Source organism: Eschrichtius robustus, chromosome 12 (assembly GCF_028021215.1).
Source record: "Eschrichtius robustus isolate mEscRob2 chromosome 12, mEscRob2.pri, whole genome shotgun sequence".
NCBI classification, from domain to species: Eukaryota; Metazoa; Chordata; class Mammalia; order Artiodactyla; family Eschrichtiidae; genus Eschrichtius; species Eschrichtius robustus.
Window position 1 is genome coordinate 32,105,655 of NC_090835.1, and position 22,750 is coordinate 32,128,404.

The 22,750-nt window shown below is 35.6% G+C and overlaps 1 protein-coding gene across 1 annotated transcript in view; it reads left to right on the top strand.

The window, feature by feature from the left end:
- The window catches only part of DNAH12 (dynein axonemal heavy chain 12), a 219,539-nt gene that overhangs the window by 152,494 nt on the left and 44,295 nt on the right, over positions 1-22,750 (top strand). The window contains exons 45-55 of the mRNA XM_068557202.1: positions 2,692-2,825; positions 4,091-4,253; positions 4,966-5,046; positions 5,383-5,559; positions 7,787-7,918; positions 9,715-9,804; positions 10,448-10,588; positions 12,529-12,770; positions 13,782-13,929; positions 14,237-14,382; positions 22,347-22,561. Of these exons, the coding sequence (XP_068413303.1) occupies positions 2,692-2,825; positions 4,091-4,253; positions 4,966-5,046; positions 5,383-5,559; positions 7,787-7,918; positions 9,715-9,804; positions 10,448-10,588; positions 12,529-12,770; positions 13,782-13,929; positions 14,237-14,382; positions 22,347-22,561 (1,669 nt within the window). The remainder of the gene's footprint in view (positions 1-2,691; positions 2,826-4,090; positions 4,254-4,965; positions 5,047-5,382; positions 5,560-7,786; positions 7,919-9,714; positions 9,805-10,447; positions 10,589-12,528; positions 12,771-13,781; positions 13,930-14,236; positions 14,383-22,346; positions 22,562-22,750) is intronic.

Below are 22,750 nucleotides of genomic sequence, written 5' to 3' on the forward strand. Positions count from 1 at the left end.
AAAGCATGTCCAACCATAAGTTTTTCTTTTGTGAAATCTTATAAATACAATTCTACTACTTCTGGATATGTTTTTTATAACCATGAGACTTTCTGTTCTGTTATATGTGATTCATACTTGTTGGGGGAAATTTTTAAAAAGGTGGAACTAGGAGTTGCAAATAGATAAGGGAGATGAAGTGGATAACAGAGAGGAACAGAGATTTTATAGTGGAACAGTGGAGCTATAGAACCTGTGTCAGGGGCGCTGATGGCATTATTTGGGGCCTGGCTCTTTTAAACTCAGAAAGTGAGTGTAAACTACTGTGTCACATAGTCAGGAAGTCATTGGCTTTTTGGATAGATATCTGTTCTCCAAAGTAGGGTGTACTCTCACCAGAGGTGCCAAAACAACTCAGAGGATAAGGGAAGGATTTACTGGAATATTCGCTTTTGTATGAAATATTTCATATGGATTAACATTGACACCCTTACTCAGTTTGTATGTCAAATGGCCACGTGTCATAGATGGTATGCAAGGTACCCTGAGGGATTCCTGCAATGAACTAAAAATTGAAGATACATAATGCAGTTGTAAGTGGACAGTAAGAGAATGTCATAAACTAGTAGGAGCTAGCCCAAGCTCTGTGTCAGCTACATTATAAGGCAAAAACAATGACTGCTTAACAAGATCCGGTAAGACATTCGTAAAAACAAATTTAAGAAGGCTATTTGGAATATGGATTTATATCAAGTGTTTAAATAATAAAGCTTATCCCCAGGGTATGTCGTGACTTGCAATATTAGCTTATGATAGCGTGGTTACCTATCAACAGCCATTTTCTACCCACTCCATCTTTGCTGACAGAATTCTGATTTTGTTTGGGAAATCACTCTCCATGTAGCCATGTATAATAGGGATTCATTCCTGGTTTGTCTAAGTCAGCACTGGTGCTCTCACTCCTCTTACTGTTGACCATTTTACACATGAGCCTGGTCATGACCCGTTGCTTGCCAATGGATCTGGATTTAAAGTCTGCCAGGGAGCTTTTGGGAGAAGCTTTTTCAGTATAAAAAGAGTTACATGATCGGAAAAGTGTCATATGACACTTATTTTGGCATTTTACAAAAATTCGTTTATCTTAATATTCTTTAGATGCCCCTTTTGAGGTTTAAAAATATATATATTAGTACAGTGATACCATATGAATATAATCTGTTAATAAGTATGTGTACACTGGTAGTGTGTGCTTAAAACTTTTTTTTACTAATAGGGTGCTTGATCAAAAAAGTTTGACTTTTACCAGGATAGAGGGCCAGACACTGAAAAAATTGATCTTCAAAAGCATATTGTCTACTATAAAGAAAAAAATTATAAGCATCTTGTTGAATCTAAATGAAATGAAGTTTGGAAAATACTCTAATGAGAAAGTGGAGATTAATTACTCATTTAACATAAATTATTTCATTGAATAAATATTTCAAATATTTATTGACAAGAGCTGTTTTGGGCAATGAAGATACCAGCAGTGAGGAAGAAGTCCTTGCTTTCGTGGACTTTACATTTTAGTGGTGAGTCGGGGAGACAGACAAAAACAAATAAATATATATGTCAGACATTGGTAAGTGCTAAGAAAAAATTCAGGATAAGGGAAAGAGTAATGAGGGAAGGAATGCTGTTTTAGAAAGAGTGCTTTGGGAAGAACTTCCTGGTAAATTGGCATTTGCACAGAGATGTGAAAGAGTGAACCACGTGGAGGTCTAGGTGGGGAGGGTTCTAGTCAGAGGGAAAGCACATCCAATGGCCCAGAGGCAGAAGCACACTTGGTATATTCTAGGAAAAGCAAAGGAACCATTTCACTGAGATGGGGAATACTGGAAGAAAAGTGAATTTGTGGGGAAGAAAATCAAATGTTCAACTTTGGATGTTATAACAGGTAGGAGTTATGATGGGCTGCTAGTAACAGAAACCCAAACTAAACACATAGGGTTTTTTTTTCTTTTCTTCTCTCATATAGAAAAAAAAAATTGAAGGTAAGCAGACTGGGACTTTTGTGACTTAACAAAGTCATCAGAATCCCATGTTCTTCTTTACTATCCTTAGCATGTGGTTTCCATCTTCAGAGTCATCATATGGTCTAATGTGGCTGCTAGATCTCCAACTTTCACATCTGTGCTCCGGGAACAAAGTAGAATAATGGAAAGTAGGGCAAAAAGGACCCATGCCAGCTCTATGTAATTCTCTAGAGAGCTTGCTTATATGTCATTATTTACTCTGAATTGCTAAGGAGTCTAGGAAATGTTGTATTATAACTGGGCATATTGCTATCTAGAATAAAATTGGAGTCCTAAGGAAAGGGGGCTGATAGGTATTAGGAGAGCAACTAAGCAGCCTGTGCCGTTGTCCTACTAAATTTGGGGTGCCTACTAGATGTCCAAGTGGAAGAGTTAGGGAAGCAGTGTAGTATATCTTTGATACGTAAATTATTATCTACCTTTCCTTTATATTGCGTTATCTTTAATTTTACTGTATAAAATATTTATTAGATCTTTCATAGATTTATTGTGACCTTAGTCCCCCTAATTCTATTTTCCCTATTAAGGTTTTAATTTTCTCAACCCCAAATTCTTCTCGCACAGGAAGACAATTTATATAACTGAAGTGTGACTAATCATCTTAACTTTTATTTGCTTTTCTTTTTCTTATTTTTAGCCATGGCCCGAAGATGCTCTTGAACTTGTAGCTGTGAAATTCTTAGAAACACTGGAGCTTACTGAGGTTGAACGACGAGAGATAGTTCCAATCTGCAAACACTTTCACACTTCCATTATGCGTCTTTCAGAAAGGTTAATATTAATAAATTTTACAATAATGCCTTGTATTTTAAAGCATCTTTTTTTGTGAAAGCCCCAAATTTTAATAGGATTTCTATGTCTTCTAAGTCTCTCCAATCATTTAATTAGTTAAGACTTACAAGTAATAGAAAGCTACTTGATCTAGGTTTCACAAAGAGAGGAATTTATTACAAAGATACAGGGGTACCTTACAAAGTTTAAGGGAAAGAATACAGTTGGATCTTAGAAGTGACTGGAAGCAGGAGTTAAAAAGCCACCACAAACTCAGAAATGCTTTTTCTCTGTTTCTCATCCCTGTTTCTCTTGGGGCATCTGCTTTCTTCTTTCTCTTTACAGACTGAATTTTTTACTTACCAGTATATATGGAGGAAGCTAGCTGTCTGCCTCTAGATTCTCAATTTTACTTCTTGCAATTCCAGCTGTAGCAGAGACTGATTGGCTGTTTCCAGCTCTCTATTCCAAATTTATTCCAAAATATGATTAGCCTTGTTTGTGTCCAGTGCCCAACCCTGCTCTGATCTGCTGTGGTTATGCTGGCAGGTTTCACAGAACAAGCATTGCTCTTGGGGCACTGGTTGGAAGTTCTCAGACAAGGAGGGAGATGGTTGGTGGGCTGTGGATGCCTTAAAAGTATAAGTTTTACCTCTGCTCATCTCTGAGATCCTCATTTCAAAGGTGCTCATAGTATATTGCCAGAGTTTTACAGCCAGCTAACATGTTTGGCTTGGACAGTTAAAACCAATCAGTGGGCTCTAGTCTACATACTTGCTGTGAAACATCATTGTATCCATTGTTTTTATGTGTGTGGGTAGTAGTCTTATATTTCTGGCCAAACCCCATTCAACCAACATGTGACACGTGTGCAAGGAATGATGACTCATTCTTGCTATGCTATCTGCAGTCCCCTTTCCTACTATACTTGTGTACAGTATCTTGGGTCTCTTAGATCCTCCTGGCATATGAAACATGTAAGAAGACCTACCTATATCTTTCTTGCTATAGTTCTCTTTTGAGACATATCTTTGTTGATTTGTGCTTTTTAACTACACCATTGCTATTTGATATTTTGTAGACAAGAAATTAGGATATGGTTCTGTGTAAAATTCTAGGATTTTGTAAACTTCAAGTACTCAGCAGCTTCTGAATAAAATTAACCTTTATTCTTAAATGTTTGTTGTTAATGCTATGTCGAATTTACTTCTTACTTTGTAAAACCCATTACTTATAGTAAGATATGCTATCTGCCTCTCTTTTAGGTTCTTGCACGCGTTAGGACGACATAACTATGTTACTGCTACTTCTTACCTTGAACTTATTGCCTCATTTCGACAGCTTTTGACTAAGAGACAACAAGCTGTAATGGAAGCAAAACAGCGATATGTGAATGGACTTGACAAATTAGCTTTTGCTGAGTCTCAGGTAAATTTGAGGAGCTGCTCAAATGGTAATACATAATGGGAAATAGAAGAGCTATAATTTATTGAGAATATATTATGTGCCAGGTACTGTGTTATGTGCTTCATGTGCATTCCTTCAATTATTCCTCATAACAACTCCATGAGGTAGACACTTTTATGATCCTCATTTTACAGATGAGTAAAGTGAATTTTACAGAAGTTCACTGAGTTTCCCAGACCACACAGACTCAAATACACCCAGTTTTATTCTTAATTTTTTGGCATTTGGAGAGAATATAATGTCAGGGTTGACTTTTTATTGTAATAGCTGGTTAAATATAGGATTGGTTTTTTTTTAAATGAGTCAAGTGCTAGTAATACTTATTAGCATTATTTCAACATAGGCAACAGAGTGTTGGGGTGGTCTGGATGCACTGTATACCGGGCACATAGTATAATAGGGATAGCCCAAGCTGCCACCTTTTTTCTATCTGATTTTCTTCCACAACAACTGCATTCTTCCACTGCCCTGTCATACTCAAGGAAGATAAAGTCTTTTGTGAAGAAAACTGGCCACACTCTCATGGTTTTGTTTATCATGTAAAGAACTGGAAAAAAAAGAAGTTAAGGTTTTCTGTCCCCAATACCTTATGATACATTTAAGTTTCAGTTTTATCTGTTTGGCTTCCGTAGCTATTGTAGTTATGAAAACTAATGACAAATTGTCTACTTAGGTTGGTGAAATGAAAATAGAGCTTGTTCAGTTACAGCCCAAATTGGAGGAAGCTAAAATTGAAAATGCACATATGATGCAGGTAAAGTATCCTGAATTTTTAAAAACTGATGTCAGAGGACAATTGAAATATGTAAAATCAGCCTTGAAAATAAGCCTTAATTATTTTGCCACTAGATCTTAGGGATGATACCCTTTTCAGTTGACTCATTGGGTTCCATGTGGTTTCTGTTGTTTTTGAAGAGAGATGGGGAGCCCATTACCAAATTAGGTCACGTGTATTTACATTTCTCCTCATTTTATCCTTCAAAATGATATGTCAGTTTCCCTAATCTTCAAATATTCTTTTCTCTCTAGGATAGAGAAAGCATTAGAATGTTTAAGGAAATGTCTTTATTTTTTTCTTTCTTTTCTTTAGATTATTGAGATAGAATCTGCACAAGTGGAAGCAAAAAGAAAGTTTGTGAAACTTGATGAAGAAATAGCCAGTGGAAAGGCTGAAGAAGCCCAAGCTCTGAAAAATGAGTGTGAAAGTGATCTAGCTGAGGCGATTCCAGCTTTGGAAGCAGCTCTGTCTGCACTGGATACACTAAAGGCAAGGGTTTGAATTAGCTTGTGTTTCATCAACAAAGTAAAACTGCATACAGATACTTGGTTAATTCGGTGTAGTTCACTTTCAGTGGGTGGTATTATATTGTTTTTGTCCAGTCAAATGAAACTTGACTCTTAACAATTCCTTTTTGCTATACTGTTATCTTATATTTTTGCTTTTCATATATTATTTATAATTTTCATTCAGGATATTCCAGTGGGAATGGAATAATCTCCAAGAGGCCACAGTGGTTCTGTACATGGACCAGGAGGCATATGTTAAATAGAATGTCGAGCTACCTTTCTGCAGCCTTCTGGACATGCATGTACAGCTGAACCTAAAGATCATTTCCAGTATAGATGTGGGTCACACCTGTCTGCATTACACTATGTTGTGTATGACTCTACAGGGTCTTTAGGCAAAACCAGAATAACCTCACCAAACAGAGCAGAGAGACCAGCTTCTGTTGACTAGGGAGGCCCAGCGTAGTATGGAAGTTCAGGATATTCAGACCCCATTCTTTGCGTTTTTTCCTAATCAATGCCCTAACTCAGGGGTCCCCAACCCCCAGGCCGCAGACCGCTAGTGGTCCGCAGCCTGTTAGGAACGTGGCCGCACAGCAGGAGGTGAGCGGCGTGCAAGCGAAGCTTCATCTGCCGCTCTGCATCGCTCGCATTACCGCCTGAACCATGGCTTGCAGTATCGCCTGAACCATCCCCCGGCCACCCTCCGATCCCCATCCGTTGAAAAATTGTCCTCCACGAAACCAGTCCCTGGTGCCAGAAAGTTTAGGGACCGCTACAACTTTCACGTAAGATACCTGACAAGATGGTGAGCTCAACCTATCAGTAATTCAGCATCTTTCAGGATCAAACTCTATATCTGATTTTCAGTTATATCAGACTTGTAGTTGTAAGACTTAAGATTGTGTTAGGGCATTTATATTTAGAAACTGTCACTGTGCTGTGAACCAGGAATTTAACCAGAATTTTAATATTAAAATTCTGAGCTTATTATTTTCTTCATGTCTGCTCTCTGTCACATTTAAAAGCCACATTCTACCCAGTAGTCTTTCTTCATTCTCTCCTTAGACGTTTATCACAGGAGCCAATCATTTTGACAAAGTTTGTTTTTAATAGACACTCCATTCTAGACGACCATGAGCATGAATTTAGGTAACTTTTATCACTGTGTACCATGGACTTTCAGTACTGCATCTCTGATACAGGATTCTTGATGCCTTTAAACACCACCAGTTCAAGTTATCAGTATCAGGTTTCCCTTTCAGTTGTTTGTACCCTTCCTAGTATCAAATACTGTATTATATAAAAGAGTTAAGGTTCAGTTGCAGAGAAGAGAATTGACTATTTAGTGTTAGAAAAGATTCTTTAGGGAATTTTATAAATAAATTACAGAATTCTTGGAAGAGCTAAATAAATAGATTCTAGGCCGAGCTGCCAGGAATGACTCACAAAGCTAAACTGAGACACTAATCTACCAGAGGAATGATCCCTCTGAGCTGGAAGCCTGCAGAGCCTTCTAACAGAGCCATATTGCCTCCACCATAATCCATATCAGCAAAACAGATGCCTCGTGCCCTGCAAGTCTCCTCACTTATTCATTCTGAATTCTAGTATCACTCAAGTGATCTGATGGTAGGACCTAACGACCTCCCACAACTCTAGCTGCATGGGAAACTAAGATAAATTTTTAGCTTTCCAGCAATTGCAAGGGAAGTCAGAAGGATACTGGAGTGGATAATAACTAACTGAATCAATTGTGTCTGTCATAACAATATACACCTTTTTAGAAAATAAGTTTGGAATTGGAACTTACCTCTTCTTTCATTTTTGGTGGGTAAAGCTAACATGTAAGCAAATATAGAATTAAGTCTTTATTTAACTTAGGGTTATTAACGTGGATTCCATGTGTGGGCTTGGCATGTGACTATATAAAAATTTTGTGCATGTGTGCAAAAATATTTTCTCTGGAGGATTCTTAGCTGTCACCATATTCTCATAAGGACCTATGAACTCTGAAACACTTGGGAACCATTGGTTTACTGTACTTAAGTTCTCTTTTGTTAATTCTTTCATAACCATGCAAAGCAAAAAACAATTACATTTTCAAATGAAAATTTATGCTTTTATTATTCTCCAACATTATTTTTGAAACTCTCATTATTTAAAAGTAGGCTATTCTGAAGATACCCTGTTTTCTTTTTATTTAGCCAGCTGACATTACAATTGTGAAGTCAATGAAGAATCCTCCATCTGGTGTTAAACTAGTTATGGCAGCTGTTTGTGTTATGAAAGATATAAAACCAGAAAAAATTTCAGATCCTTCAGGAACTGGAGGCAAGGTAATAATTAGACACAGATTTATATCATATTCATGAATGTACAGAACACTTTACAGCAACTATTATCAAATTAAATGTCAACAGTACCCAGTTCAGGGAAGACATATTGTTTTCCAGATTATATGTATCCTAGATAAAGCTAAGGCAGTATAGCATCAGAAAAATGTAGTTCCAGTTGTTTCCATCTCCTTTTCTGTCTGTGCAGAATTCCCCACTGTCATGGGGTGGGGTTGAATGAACAGTGAGACACCTGTGCTTTTCCAGCTAAGAGTCTCAAGAACGTGATATGGTTATATAGGTGTTGTTTCTGAGCATTCAAAAAATTCTGCTGTTAAGCAGTACAGTGACGTTGTTAAAAGCATTTGCTCTGGAGCCAGAATGTCTATATTCAGAACTTCTGACCCTCCTAGCAATGTGACCCTGGGGACAATGCTTAATCTCTGTGGAACTCCGTAAAAAGAGGATTGTCATAGTACCTGCCTCACAAAGTTAATGCAAGGATTAGATTAGTTAATACATATAAAGCTCTTACGTATAAGGCCTTATAAACAGTAAGCTGTTTATAATAATAAATATTACACATTTATTACTAAATGTTAGCTGTTGTTATTACAATTATTATTCAAAGGTATCTCCCTTAAAAAAGATGGTGTAACATCTATCCTAAACTAAATTTATAGACTTATTTTCTTTTTAGGTTTTTACAATACCTCGGTTTGAATTCCTGAATTGGATAATTGGGATTTATTTTTCTGGCCATTCTATCCTTCGTTGACATAATAAAGATAAAGAAAATAAATAGACTCTTACCTTAACAAGTTATTCTCACTTACGCACACACAGATAGACATACACACACACACATACACCCCATCAGGCTTCTGAAATTAATAAAAAGAATGTGCAGCTCCTTATTTAACACCTTTTATTAGCACAAGTACCATGTGCTTTATCTTATAACTGACAGAGCTGTGTATAATCTTGGTCTTTCTGCTTTCTCTTCTTTATTCCACTTGGGAAGTCTAGGTAGGTGAGGAGATTTTCTATAAGAAAAATATTTGCTACCTGTTTTAGTCCATTTGGGCTACTGTAACAAATTACCACAGATTGGGGTGGCTTATAAACAACAAAAATTTATTTCTCACACTTCTGGAGGCTGGGAAGTCCAAAATCAAGACTACAGTAGATTCAGTGTCTGGTGAGGGTTCACTTCCTGGTTTATAGACTACCATCTCTTTGTTGTGTCCTCACATAGTGGAAGGGTGAGGGACCTCTCTGAGGTCTATTTCTCAGACCAAAGACCACCTCCCAAAGACCCCACCTCCAAATACTATTACACCGGGGAGTAGGCTTCAACATACGAATTTGGGGAAAGGACACAAACTTTCAGTCTATGGCACTACCTTTCTGGTTTGAAAGTCAAGATTAATGGAAAATAGAAGTTGAAATTTAAAAAATATATTTTCTTATATGAAAATTGTGATGGTGTTTATACCAGCTGCTTTTCTTAAGTTTTCTAAAGAGAAATAATCATATCTTTTGCCTTTTAATGTTTAATTTTTAATAATAAATTCAATATATAAGTTAATATACATATTTTAAATATTTGATATACTTAACATGTTCTCAGGGAGAGAAGTCTCTTTATTTCATTTCCGAGGAGATGTAGGTTTATATTTTGAAGGTACAGTGTATAGTTTCTCTGGATTAATATATCTTAAACCTCAAGAAGAAAAGTTTTATATCAAGCATATTTAATTGCACATCTAATAAGTTTCCATAAATTTTATTTATAGATATTAGATTACTGGGGACCTAGCAAAAAACTTCTGGGAGATATGAATTTCCTAAGAGATTTGAGAGAATATGACAAGGACAACATTCCGGTGAGTTTCATTGGATTTTTTCTACAAATGTAATTTTGCCAAGATGTATAAAATCTTTAACATTTTGCAATATTATATAAAATGTAAGAAGATAGTCTGTCTTTAGAATTAAGATAATAAATAAATGAATATTATATTTATTAATGACTATATTATGAATTCTCATAATACATAAAACCTCTCCTCTTTCAGACCATCAAAAGTCATTGAATAAATGACTGTTTTAGTGTATTATTGACATGAAAGAGTTCTCAAAGTGTCTTATAATAGCTTATTTCTTAATAAATTGGATATACAAGTTTGTGAGGTAAAAAAGTATAGTTGTTTTTCATCCAAACTTCTATTTATTTATGTTTAATTGTTCTTTTTCCTTGTTTCCATATGTTTTCCCAAACTACAAAAGTCTTTTAATTTTTTTGGAAGAAATATCTTGTTTCACTATCTGTAATAAGTTTGCATATTTTGCTCACAAATATGACTGCTACAATTATGCTTATTTTAAAAATATCTCAAAGTACTCACTTTGGTTTTTAAAGGCAACGTAACTTTTTTATATACTTTTTTTTACTGTGTATGATTAATTTTTCATCTATGGTTGCGTGATATATGTTGAAATTTTAAAAGCGAAATCTTTGTTTTATAGGTGACTGTTATGCAGAAGGTTCGTGGTGAATACTTAACAAACCCTGAATTTGATCCCCCTAAGGTTGCTAAAGCTTCCTCTGCAGCTGAGGGTCTGTGTAAATGGATCATGGCTATGGAAGTGTATGACAGAGTTGCAAAGGTATTTTGAGGATCAGCACATCCGTTTTGTGTTGAAATATTCCCATAAATTAAAATCTATGCCGATATTTACTAGTTAAGAAGTTTCTAAAAGTGATACCACAAAGAATTTGTCCTGCTACAGCATAATCATCAGACATTAACTGAGTATCTAGTAGATGAAGAGAATACTTATGTGTGACGTAACCTGTTTGGGACTAGTGTAAGTGAGAGCAGGGATGATCATTGGAATTGGCCAGACTGACCTATAGCTACAGGGACCTGGGGCAAAAGAGAATTAAGTTTTATGAGGGGACAGCAGAAGCAAAGAAAAATCCAAAACACCAAGAGCAAAGTGGCAGATTAAAATCTTGAAGTAAGAAATTCCAGTAGGGTTAAGAGGCAGAGTGTGGAATCAAGCCATGGCATGCAGTGATAGGGAGTCTTTTTTGGAGTACCCACTGAGGCCAAATTCCTGGGAGAGCAGAGAATGGTTAAGAGCATTTTGTAAATTTGACTAGCAAAGGACCAAGGAAACACTGGCCTTGCCCTCAGGAGCTTGCAGAATTCAACCAAGGGGAGCAGGAAATATAAATAAAAATACCCATGAAAATACATGATAGCATGTGTTTAGAACAACCTCAGAGTATAGGATGAGTGATCAGGCTGTAATGATTGAGAAGATATTCTTAATAAGGTGTGTATGTGCCTGTAGAGAGGTACAGACTGTGACTGTAAATTTCAGGGGAGTAGACCTTTATACACCTGTTAAAGAAATAAAATTAATTTTTTTTTATACATTTACTTTATTTTTATTTATTTTTGGCTGTGTTGGGTCTTCATTGCTGCGCGCAGGCTCTCTGTAGTTGCAGCGAGCGGGGGCTACTCTTCGTTGCGATGCGCAGGCTTCTCACTGCGGTGGCTTCTCTTGTTGTGGCACGCAGCCTCAGTAGTTGTGGCTCATGGGCTCTAGAGTGCAGACTCAGCAGTTGTGGCGCACTGGCTTAGTTGCTCCGCGGCGTGTGGGATCTTCCTGGACCAGGGCTCGAACCTGTGTCCCCTGCATTGGCAGGAGGATTCTTAACCACTGCACCACCAGGGAAGCCCCAATATCTGATTCTTTGCCTCACTCTTCCTCTTACCCCTCAGCTCATTCACGGCAATGTACCAGAAGACTTAGGTCTCCCTTCTTTCAAATGGACATATACTCTCTTTGGTCATCTTGTAATTCCTTCTCCTGGTGGCTTATAGTACACTCTGATCAAGTTGGCCAAACCTCATTCTTGATATATTGATACTAATGAGCATAATAAAATAAGAAATTTAGAAAATTCTTTTTCTCTCAACAAAGTGTCACTTTTCAAGATTTGTTGAGGAAAATTCAGTTTTGGTAGTGAAGCTGAACACCGAGACTTTGTTTCTCTTTGTATTACTGCTACTGTCTTAATCCCCTCAAGGCAAATGTAAGCCTCAGCTGACTGGGAAGACACTGAGAATTTCCAAGCTGACTTGGAAATGCCAAAAAAAAAAAAAAAAAAAGCACTTTCATGTATTTTTAAGCATTTGTAATTCCTGTTACATGTTTTTCTATTTCTTTTGCAGCAGTTGAATGGCAACTCCTCATTATTTTCAGATATTTTGCTATATATTATGCTATTCTTGCTACATATTATGACATTTTATTAGTCCAGAATAACTTGCCTATTTTATAGATAACAGTTTGCTAGTCCAGAATGATTTTATATATTTTATAAGACATAGAAATATATTTTACTTTATCTGCATATAAAAATATGATGTAAGATTTAAGGCATTTAAAATTTATATAATTTATTGTTATAAGTGATGAATGTATTTATAATCATAAATAAACATTTAAAATTCATAATATGTATAAAGGATTATGTCGATTGTCAGTTTTATATAGTACACATTATAGCTGCATATATTGATCCCAAACAGGTAGTGGCTCCTAAGAAAGCCCGCTTAACAGAAGCTCAGAAGTCCTTAGCTGAGACAATGGAGCTTTTGAATCAGAAGAGAGCAGAACTAGCAGAAGTAGAACATCATCTGGAAAATTTACAAGCAACATTTCTTGAGAAAACTGAGGAAAAGTCTCGTTTAGAAGACCAGGTGGAACTCTGTGCTAAGAAACTTGAAAGAGCCTCAAAACTAATTGGAGGACTAGGTGGAGAAAAATCAAGGTCAGATTTCTACTCCTTTTAACAATATTTTAAAATGTCAGGCTTGAATATGTGACTTTCTTTGGGTATTTATTATGATTACTGATTTTTAAATGGCTGGTTGAGATTGTGGGACTTTCTATAAAGCACCTGGCTAAGCTTCTCCTAACAGAGTATCAATGTCAAGGATGGTGTTTGCAACTTTCTTTCAAATGTTAAAAAAGAGAGAGAGAGAGAAAGAAGCAAATAAAGCAAATGATAATTTTTAAGTGGTGAGTATGTGGGTGATCATTGTGCAATTCTTTCCAATTTTATGTATGTTAAAATTTTTCATAATAAAATGTTTGGGAGGGAGTAGTGGATATATGGTTCATTTTGTTAAATTTATTTCGGATAACTGACTTGCTATAACAAAGCCCAGTTAGCTTTATTTTAATCTATTTATTTGTACTGGCCAGCCAACTATCATAGTTATTAACTATATTTGTTGAATGAATAGCATGATAAAGTTACATACTTTTGACAATACTTTGTAGCGTAGATTAGATGTTTTTGGCATGCACTTTTTATTGTAAAGGTTTCATTAAATGCAAAAAAATATCAACCTTAGCATTAGTATGTCAGCTGCTATACAACTTAAATGTAATTTTTGGTAATGAATTGCAAATGTTCTTATGTTTTTCAGGAACAAATAGCAGGGCCACTAGACCAAATCATCCTGATTAAAATTATTAGACAAAATGCTGGTGTTTTTTTTTTGTTTTTGTTTTGCTTATTCTGAAAGAACAAGTCCTGTAAGAAATGCCTAATATTCTAATAATCAAAGGTAGATTATCATTTGTATAACATAGATATATATTATAGCATGTTAGAGCTAGAAGGGACCCAACCTCCTCGCTTATAGATAAGCAAGTGCCCAACATTTCATGGCATTTTGTTATAGAGTTTGGACTAGAAGCCCCTAGCCCTTTCAATTACTATCTTAGATCATTCTCTATGGTGAGGCTATTTTGCCTTTGATTAATCTCCCAGATGGTCTCAAGCTGCAGATGACCTTCAGATAGTATATGAAAATTTGACTGGTGATGTCTTAGTATCAGCAGGAGTAATAGCCTACCTTGGTGCTTTCACTGCTGGCTTTCGACAAACATGTACAGAAGATTGGAGCATGTTGTGCAAGGTAATGGTTTTATATTTCATAAGTTTTTTTATATAGAACACTTAAAGTATGTGTTGGGGTATTTGGGGGGAAAAGATGATAATAAAAACAGAGAAGGGGAGAAATGACTGAAAATGTGGGGTTTTTCTTTTTTTCTTCTTGTTTGATCAGTAAAATACTTCCATAGTCCAACTTTCCTTTCAGTTTTCTTTTCTTTAGAATTATTAAACAATATCTAATAACAATTAAATCAGTATTTTAATGTTAACAATATTTCAATCAACAAGACAAAAGAAAACATCAAAAGAAATTTGTTTATTTCTTACAGCAGAAAAAAATCCCATGTTCAGAGGAGTTCTCACTGAGTAAGACCCTGGGTGATCCAGTAAAAATTAGAGCTTGGAATATTGCTGGATTGCCTACAGATACTTTCTCCATAGACAATGGAGTGATTGTTAATAACTCCAGGCGTTGGTAAGGAACATAAAGTATTTATTTTTCAATTATTTTATTTTAAGGTTTTCAAACATAGAGAAAAGTTGAAAGGATTTTAGAGTAAGTGCCTGTATAGCTACTACCTCCTAGGTCCTGCAATTAACATTTTATTATTCTTATCTATCCCTCTATCCATCCATCAATTCATCCTTTTTTATGTATTTCAACATATGTTGCAGACATGGATCTACTTCCTTCCAAATACTTCAGCATGCATATCATTAACTAAAGTTCAATATTTGTTTTTTTTTCTTTTGAGGTAAAATTTACATACAATGAAATACACAAAACTTAAAACTATACCGTTCAATGAGTTCTAACAAAAGTATGCACTTGTGCAACCCAAACCTCTGTCAAGGTATAAAACATTCTCTTTTGTCCCTTCCCGGTAAATCCCCACCCTCATCCCATAGGAGATTATTATTCTGATTATTTTCCATCACAGGTTAGTTTTGCCTATTCTAGAACTTCATATAAATGGAATCATACTGTATGTAGTCTTTTGTATAAGGCTTTTTCCACACAGCATAACCTTACTAATTTTTGTGCTGAGTAGTATTCCATTACATGACTATATAACTATGCATTTTCCTGTTGATGGACACTTGGGCCGTTTGCAGGTTTTGGCTATTCAATGTATTTATTTTAACTAGGTATTTCTACCCATTTTCATGATACTATAACAATAATTTATGCAATTTCATGTATATCTTTTTCAACACTATCATTGATAGTGTGATAACTATGAGTTTTCCAAATGGGTTTTATTGTTATCCTTTTATTTATATCACTTTCAAAAACTTGGGAAATTACTCTCATCTGAGAAATAGTTTCTTATAAATGGTTATTTAGTCATGTTGTCATCTAATTTAAGTCTTTTCTTGGGATCTTATGTCAAATATACTATGATAGATACTATTGAGTTCTTATATTCATGAGGTACTTTGTAAGTGCCTTATATCCTCACAAATTCCTATGAGTTAGTTCTTATTATTCCATTTTACAGATGAGATGACTGAGGCCCAGAGTTATTTGGTAATTTGAAATTTAGTGAGATAACTGAGCTAATAAATGGTGGAGTAAGAATTTGAACCCAAGCAATTTAACTTCCAAATCCTTGTTCTTATTTATTATGTTAAGTGAAATGTGGAATAGGGTATCACATTTGCTACCTTTATAACTGTAATGGAAATTTCAGTCTTCTTTTGGGATATAAGATACATTAAAGATACAAGGAAATCTTACATTCTAAAAGTTCGAGGTATTGTTTGTTATATTCTTTGGAAACTTTACTAGATACTTCAAGACGTCTAAGTCTCCTTTATATTGATAGCATCGTTTTACTGAAATATTGATGTATGTGTTTTGAGTGCTTATCCACTCAAAATTTTACTTGAGAGTGAACATCGTTAGGTTGAAACTTCTAGGCAATTAGTAAAATTTATTACAATCAGAGGAAGTTTAATTAACTAGTCCAGAAAATGTGTTCTCTTGTAAAGCAGGGAAATTTCTATTTAACAGAATATTTGACCCTGAGTATTCTGTTTTAGAACTCTTTTCTATGCATTTGGTGGCCATTCAGATTTTTTAAATTGCAGTTCAAAAATGCTATTAGGATATCTATAAGGCTTAACTGAAATCCAGGGAAACCAGAGGTTTCGGGATTGTATGTAAATTGAAGAAAACAATCTGTCATTTTCTGGCAGAAAGATGACTCTTGTAATACAGGAATATTTCAGTGGTGTTACTCCTTTCTACCTGTTATTTTTGGACTGGCTGGTCAATAAGTCATGGACTGGGTCAGTTCTGAGGGATGAGTCTCCATCCTTATAGACCAGACTTCACTTCTTGCCAGTTGGGACCAATGTGTTCATCTATGGCTATCATCCTTCTGGACATTATAAGTGACCACAGAGGCTTAATCTCTTCTCTCTGCCTCCTAACAGCAGAACCCAGTAATGTAACTAATGTTCACTCTTTTGGCTACTCACTTTAGAGTATCTTAAGTGTACCTCAGAGAAAAGTTGGGCCAGCAGGCTTTTGTAATGTGAAAATTGGTATCTCTCCCAATCAGTCTCAATCTCTCCCTCTGTCTCTCTTTCTCTCCCTCACTGTAGGACCTATCTTCTGTGTTTTTCTCTGTGCAGCTGCTTCATTAGTCTATCTCTGATTATATGCTGATTCTGTTCTTCTGTATACATGGCCATTCCCTAATGAAGCCTTAGTTCCTAAGTTCACAAAACACATCAGTTGAATAATATACATTAACCAGAACCATTAAGTACAAGTTCAAATTCCCATGAGAGAAAAATCTGATTAGTTTAGTGTGGGACAAATATCCATACTACGTCTTGTCACCTATGGCTGGGGGCCAAGCCATTGTAGTAACACACATGAGTAGGTCAAGAATATAGTTCTCAGAAAAAGAGTCGTGAACTGGGAAAGCAGTTTACAATTAGGACCCTGTTGCTTGCTTCTTTTTGCATCTTTGGATGTGATGAAAGGTAAGGATCTAATTTTATTTATTTTATAATGATAACCATTTACCCCAGCAGCATTTATTGAGTTATTCTTCCTTTCCTCACTGATTTGTAATGCTATCTTTGTCCCTTCAGTCTTTCGTTTAGTAAGGACTTGTGAATTGGTCTGAAAATGTCTTTGTTTTTCTCCTCACTTTATTTTTTCTTTAATTTTATGTCAGGTTTATTGAGATATGATATATACAATAAAATTCACCCTTTTTAGGTGCAGTGTTTTATGAATTTTGATTAAGGCCTATGGTCATATGATCCCTGCCACAATCAAGATGCAGAACATTACCAACCATTTGAAGCTTTTAAATGGGAGGGATTACATGACTTTTTTTCTATTTTTTAAAATAGAGATATAATTGATATAATTCTCACTTGTAATCAGAGTATTTAGATCATTTATACTTAATGGAATTATTGATACATTTAGATTTAAATCTACTGTCTTACAAGTTCTTTTCTGTTTGTCTCATTTGTTTTTTGTTCCTTTTATCTTCTTTTTCCACCTGGCTTTGGATTAATTGAATTTTTTTATGATTCCATTTTATCTCCACTATTTGCTTGTTGGTTATATATTCCCTATCTTTAGTGTTTGCTCTAGAGTTTACAATATACATCTTTAGTTTCTGAATACTTTCAGATAGCAATATACTGCTACACATATAGTATAAGAATCTTTCAACAGTATAGTTCCAATGTCTCTCCTATTTATTGTGCTGTTAGTGTATATTTTATTTTTCATATGTCATAAATCCCATGATACATTGTTACTATTTTTGCTTTAGACAGTAATTATGTTAGGGTGATTAAATATAAGAAAAATGTCTTTTATGTTTATGTTCATTTTTTCCCCATTTTTGGACTTTTTGATTGTTTTTTTTTTGGCCTTGTGGTGGCACGGCTTACAAGATCTTAGTTCCCCAACTAGGGATTGAACCTGGGTCACAGCAGTGAATGAACCAAGTCCTAACCACTGGGCTGCCAGGGAATTCCCTTAGACTTCTTCATTTCTTTATGTTTCTATCTATTTTCATATTTCTTCTGCCTGACAAATATTTTTCAGCACTTCCTGAGTACAGGTCTATTGACAATTAATTCATTTAGCTTTTTTTCTTTATTTCATCTTCATTTTGAAAGATATTGTTTGCTGGGTTTAGAATTCTGAGTTGACAGTTTTTTGGATTCTTTTGGTTTTCCTTTTTTCCTTTAAAGATGTCACTCCATTGTTCCTGGACTGCATAGTTTCTGATAAGAAGTCTGCTCTAATTTTAATTCCTTTTTCTGTAATGTCTTTGTTTTCCTCTGACAAACTTCAAATTTTTTTCTATTTTTAGCTTCCAGCAGTTTGATTGTGATGTATCTAGTTGCGTGTGTGTGTGTGTGTGTGTGTGTGTGTCTGTCTGTCTGTCTGTCTGTCTCTTTTCATCTCAGTAGTTCTCCTGATTGAGGTTTTCTGAGCTTCTCAGATCTATTTCATTTTATCCCTCTTCTCTTTCTGGTAAGAAAACTTACATTTGTGAGTCTTTTTGATATTGTCCCAAAGCTACTGAATGCCCTGTTCTGCTTTTAACCACTCTTTTTTCTTTCTGAGTTTCACGCTAGATAACTCTATAAAACTATCTTCAAGTTAATAACTATATTAACTGACTCTCTCCTTAGTTGTGTTGAGTCTACACGACCCATGAAACAAATTCTTTAGATTTAACATAGTTTTTATTTCCATTTAACTCTTTCTTATAGTTCATCTCTCTGCTGAAGATCGCCTCTTGAGGCATGTTGTCCACCTTTTTCACTAGCTCTTTTACATTTTAATCACAGTTATTTTAAAAATACATATCTAATATTTCCAACATTTGTGCCATCTTTGAGCCTGTTTCTGTTAGTTTCTTTGTCTTTTGAGAATGTTTTAAGTTTTTTTCCTTGCTTGTTTAATTAAGTATCTCATAATATTTGATTGAATGCTAGATATTATTGGTCTAACAGTAGGGATTGAGCTAAATGGTATTAACTCCTGGATATAGTCATGCCTCTTCTTGTATCTCACCATTAGTGCAGAGGTTTGAGTCAGTCTAATCATCAATTGAACTACGTTTGGGTTTTGTTGTTACTATGGTAAAGTTCAGGGGACCAGAGGCTTCAACTTAATCTAGCTATGGGTCTATGCTGAGAATGAGGGGTAGCTTTCTGGAGTGTTCTTCTCAGTGTCAGAGTTTTACCTTCAGCTTTCAACTGTTCCTGAATGCCCATGACACAGAGGGGGTCTCTCTCTATTTTTGCTGTTCCCCTAGAGGTAGCTATTGTTTGGTACTCTATGTTAGGTTGTTTTGGAGGCAGAGTGTGAGTTCTCTGTTATTCAGATTCTTAGTCTTAGGAAGGTCCTGTGCATCTGGGGCCTAGGAGTAGGACATTTTCAGCCTTTCTGCCCCTCTTTCCTATGACAGCTAAGTTCTGCATTCTACCTTGGTTGGTCTTGAACAGGAGTTTCACACCCCTCTCCTAGAGTAAGAGATTTCTACTTAGTAAAGGTTGGTAAAGGTATAATGTTTTTAGCCCAAGACATTTTTCTACCTCCCCTCCAGGGGTTGAGTTTTTCTTTTGCTCTTGCCCCAGCTGCAATTTGTATTTTGTCCTTACTTCTTCTAGGATTCCCATGAGTGTTATTGGCTCAATATATGTCAATTTCCCAGCTGGAGTTTCCTGTATCATGTACATAGTATAAACTTGCACCTTGAACCTGCATGAACTATAAACCCATGATTACAGATTCTCAGGGGACTTTTTCCAAGCTGGAGGTGAGACGGGAATCAGAACACTTCCTTCTTGTCCCCTTAAGAATAGAGTTGGATTTTTTCCTATGATTTCACTAAGCCTTTTGTGGGTTTAAGCTTAATACAAGGGTCTCAGTTTCAGCTTCCTGCCACATATGGGCTCAAGGAGCCCTTAGGTTATTAGTACTGACGCTCTCCCCAAGGCTAGCTTTAATTTCAGCTCACATACCTAGTGTTCTGGAATTCAGCTTTGTCTGTGTTTCTGGCATCTGTGTTTTTCTGTATGTATGTATGTATATTTAAAATGTAAGTCACCTGTGTATTTTTAAAATGTCATATTTTATCCACCAGTACTAGGTAGCAGAAGGATTTCTAGGTTATTTAACAGTTATGCTGCTGGAACCATAGTTGATTATTAATCAGTGCTTTTTGTGCTTGCTTATAATTTCTAAAGGTTTGTCTGTTTTAATATTGTACAGTGGTTGAGAGTAGTGCAGACTCTGGTATCAGGATATTTGGAGTCAGATTTTCCTCTGTCACCTTCTATCTTGAGATTTTGGTAACCCTCTTCACCTCTCACTGCCTCAGGTCCCCCATCTGTAAATGGGGATAATAGTAACTCCTACCTCATAGGAACATTGTGAAAAAGTGCTTAGCACATGATACATGCTCAGTAAATGTTAGTTTTTAAAAATAATTATCATCTTCAAATACCTCATTTTAGTGTCTATATCTCAAATTCTGACTTTGCTTACTTTTTTTTTTGCTTTGGGTCTTCGTTGCTGCGTGCGGGCCCTCTCTAGTTGCGTTGAGCGGGGACCACTCTTCGCGGTGCGCGGGCTTCTCATTGCGGTGGCCTTCCCGTTGCAGAGCATGGGCTCTAGGTGCGCAGGCTTCAGTAGTTGTGGCACGCAGACTCAATAGTTGTGACTCGCGGGCTCCAGAGCACAGGCTTAGCAGTTGTGGCACACGGGCTTAGTTGCTCTGCGGCATTTGGGATCTTCCCAGACCAGGGTTCGAACCTGTGTCCCCTGCATTGGCAGGAGTATTCTTAACCACTGTGCCACCAGGGAAGCCCCTTGCTTACTTTTTAACCACAATGAAAATACTTACTCTTCTGCTTTATTATCGTTTACTAATACAACACTGGCTACTGCTACTTAACAGCAAAGCTTTGTTTTCCCCAAAATTACTACCTCTGTCAGAAGTGTAGATTGATAATGCTTTTTCCTTCAGACTGCCCAAGGATCTCAAATGTAGATGAGCATTACTTTCATACCTACAGTCAGGTACACATTGAATACAAATAATTTGGCATGGCGTTATTTCTCTGATGGACACAACTCAATTTTCCAATTGTATTTGTAATACTCACAGAAAGTTGTATTAAGTAGAAGTTGGATTTCTTTTAGAATAAACAGGATCTCTAATTATTGCATTACTGAGAACATTGATTGATTTAGGTTTTACCAAGAATATTGATAGGCATTAAAAATCTTAATTGACAGAAATAGTTACTTTTTGCAGGGGAATGAACAAATACCATATTTTTCCAATAGTAAGGCTATATAAGGAAGAAAAAATGTCCCTTTAAACAGGGCCTTGAAAGGTACTAAAAGCATCTAGTATAATTACTAGACAACTTTTAAGCAATTGTGTGCAAAATAACTTTCTCATTTCCAGAACACTTTTCCTCTGTTTGCTGTGATAGCAAAAGTAAATTTTAACTAGTGTCTGGACTTTTTGCACTTTCAGTGGGATTTCAGCACAGTTTGAGCAGAGAAAGAAAACAACCAGTCAGCTAGCATTGGATTGTTTTGTTTTTTGGAAAGGAAAGAAAATAAAAGAACAAAGTTATCTGGGAGTAGTTGATTAAAGAGCTTATTTTTAGGCAAAGGGAAAGGGGATTTTTATCCCTAGAAGCTGTTGAAACAGAAGGAGAATGGGAAAGCCAAAGTGACATGGAATGAAAACTCCCCTTTCTGTGCTAATATTTTTTAAAGATAATTTAATGCACTGTACTGAATATAAAAGGAACCTAAGACAGTCAGCATCATCACTGAAGAAGAGGAAAGCACATCATATTTTGATTCTCTGAAACCATGAATCATATGTTCTTAAACACAAAGTCTTTACCATACTTACATAGAGAAAATTGCTAAATAGATCTCAAATATATACTAAACTAAACTTGGAAACTTAGTTTATGGTTCTACTCATAACCTAAGGAAATCCGTTATAGGCTAGTGGATCTCTTATTTTAAATTTTTATCAAATACGTAGGATTATTTTTTATATTTTGTTAACAGATGACATGTATTAAAATTACCATGAAAACAATATGTTATGTTGGAAAAAGCACAGCTCTCTGTCCTACTTCTGACATTGAACTAGTTTTTTAACCTTAGAACCTTGGGCAAAGTACTCCCTGAGACTGAATTTCTTCACTTCAAAAATAAATGAGACTAAAACTCCTTTTCACTTTTTTCTCACAGGACTTTTGTGAAGATTAATCCTGATAATGTACATGAAACACTTTGTATTTGTACAGATTGATGGTCATGTTTATTATGTAAATTATATAATTTTAAAGAAATCTCAACATCTATTTATTCCCCTCAGAATATTTCTTATTATATTCTAGGCCTTTAATGATTGACCCCCAGGGTCAAGCCAATAAATGGATCAAAAACTCTGAGAAAGAAAATCAGCTTAGTGTTATTAAGCTATCAGATTCAGACTATATGAGAACACTGGAAAACTGTATTCAGTTTGGAACTCCACTTCTATTAGAAAATGTTGGTGAAGAACTGGATCCATCTTTGGAGCCTTTACTACTTAGACAAACTTTTAAACAAGGTAGAAATCAATTGATATTAGTTGGTAGAACTGAAAGGTGATTGGATTATCTCTGAGGCAAGAAAACCACTACATATCTTAATAATAATGTTAACGCAGAACTTCTGTGTCATTGTTATGCATGAAAGGAAATTTGGAACAAGTATCAGATATTCTAAAGTAAAAACCTTCATTGCCTTAATCACTGTT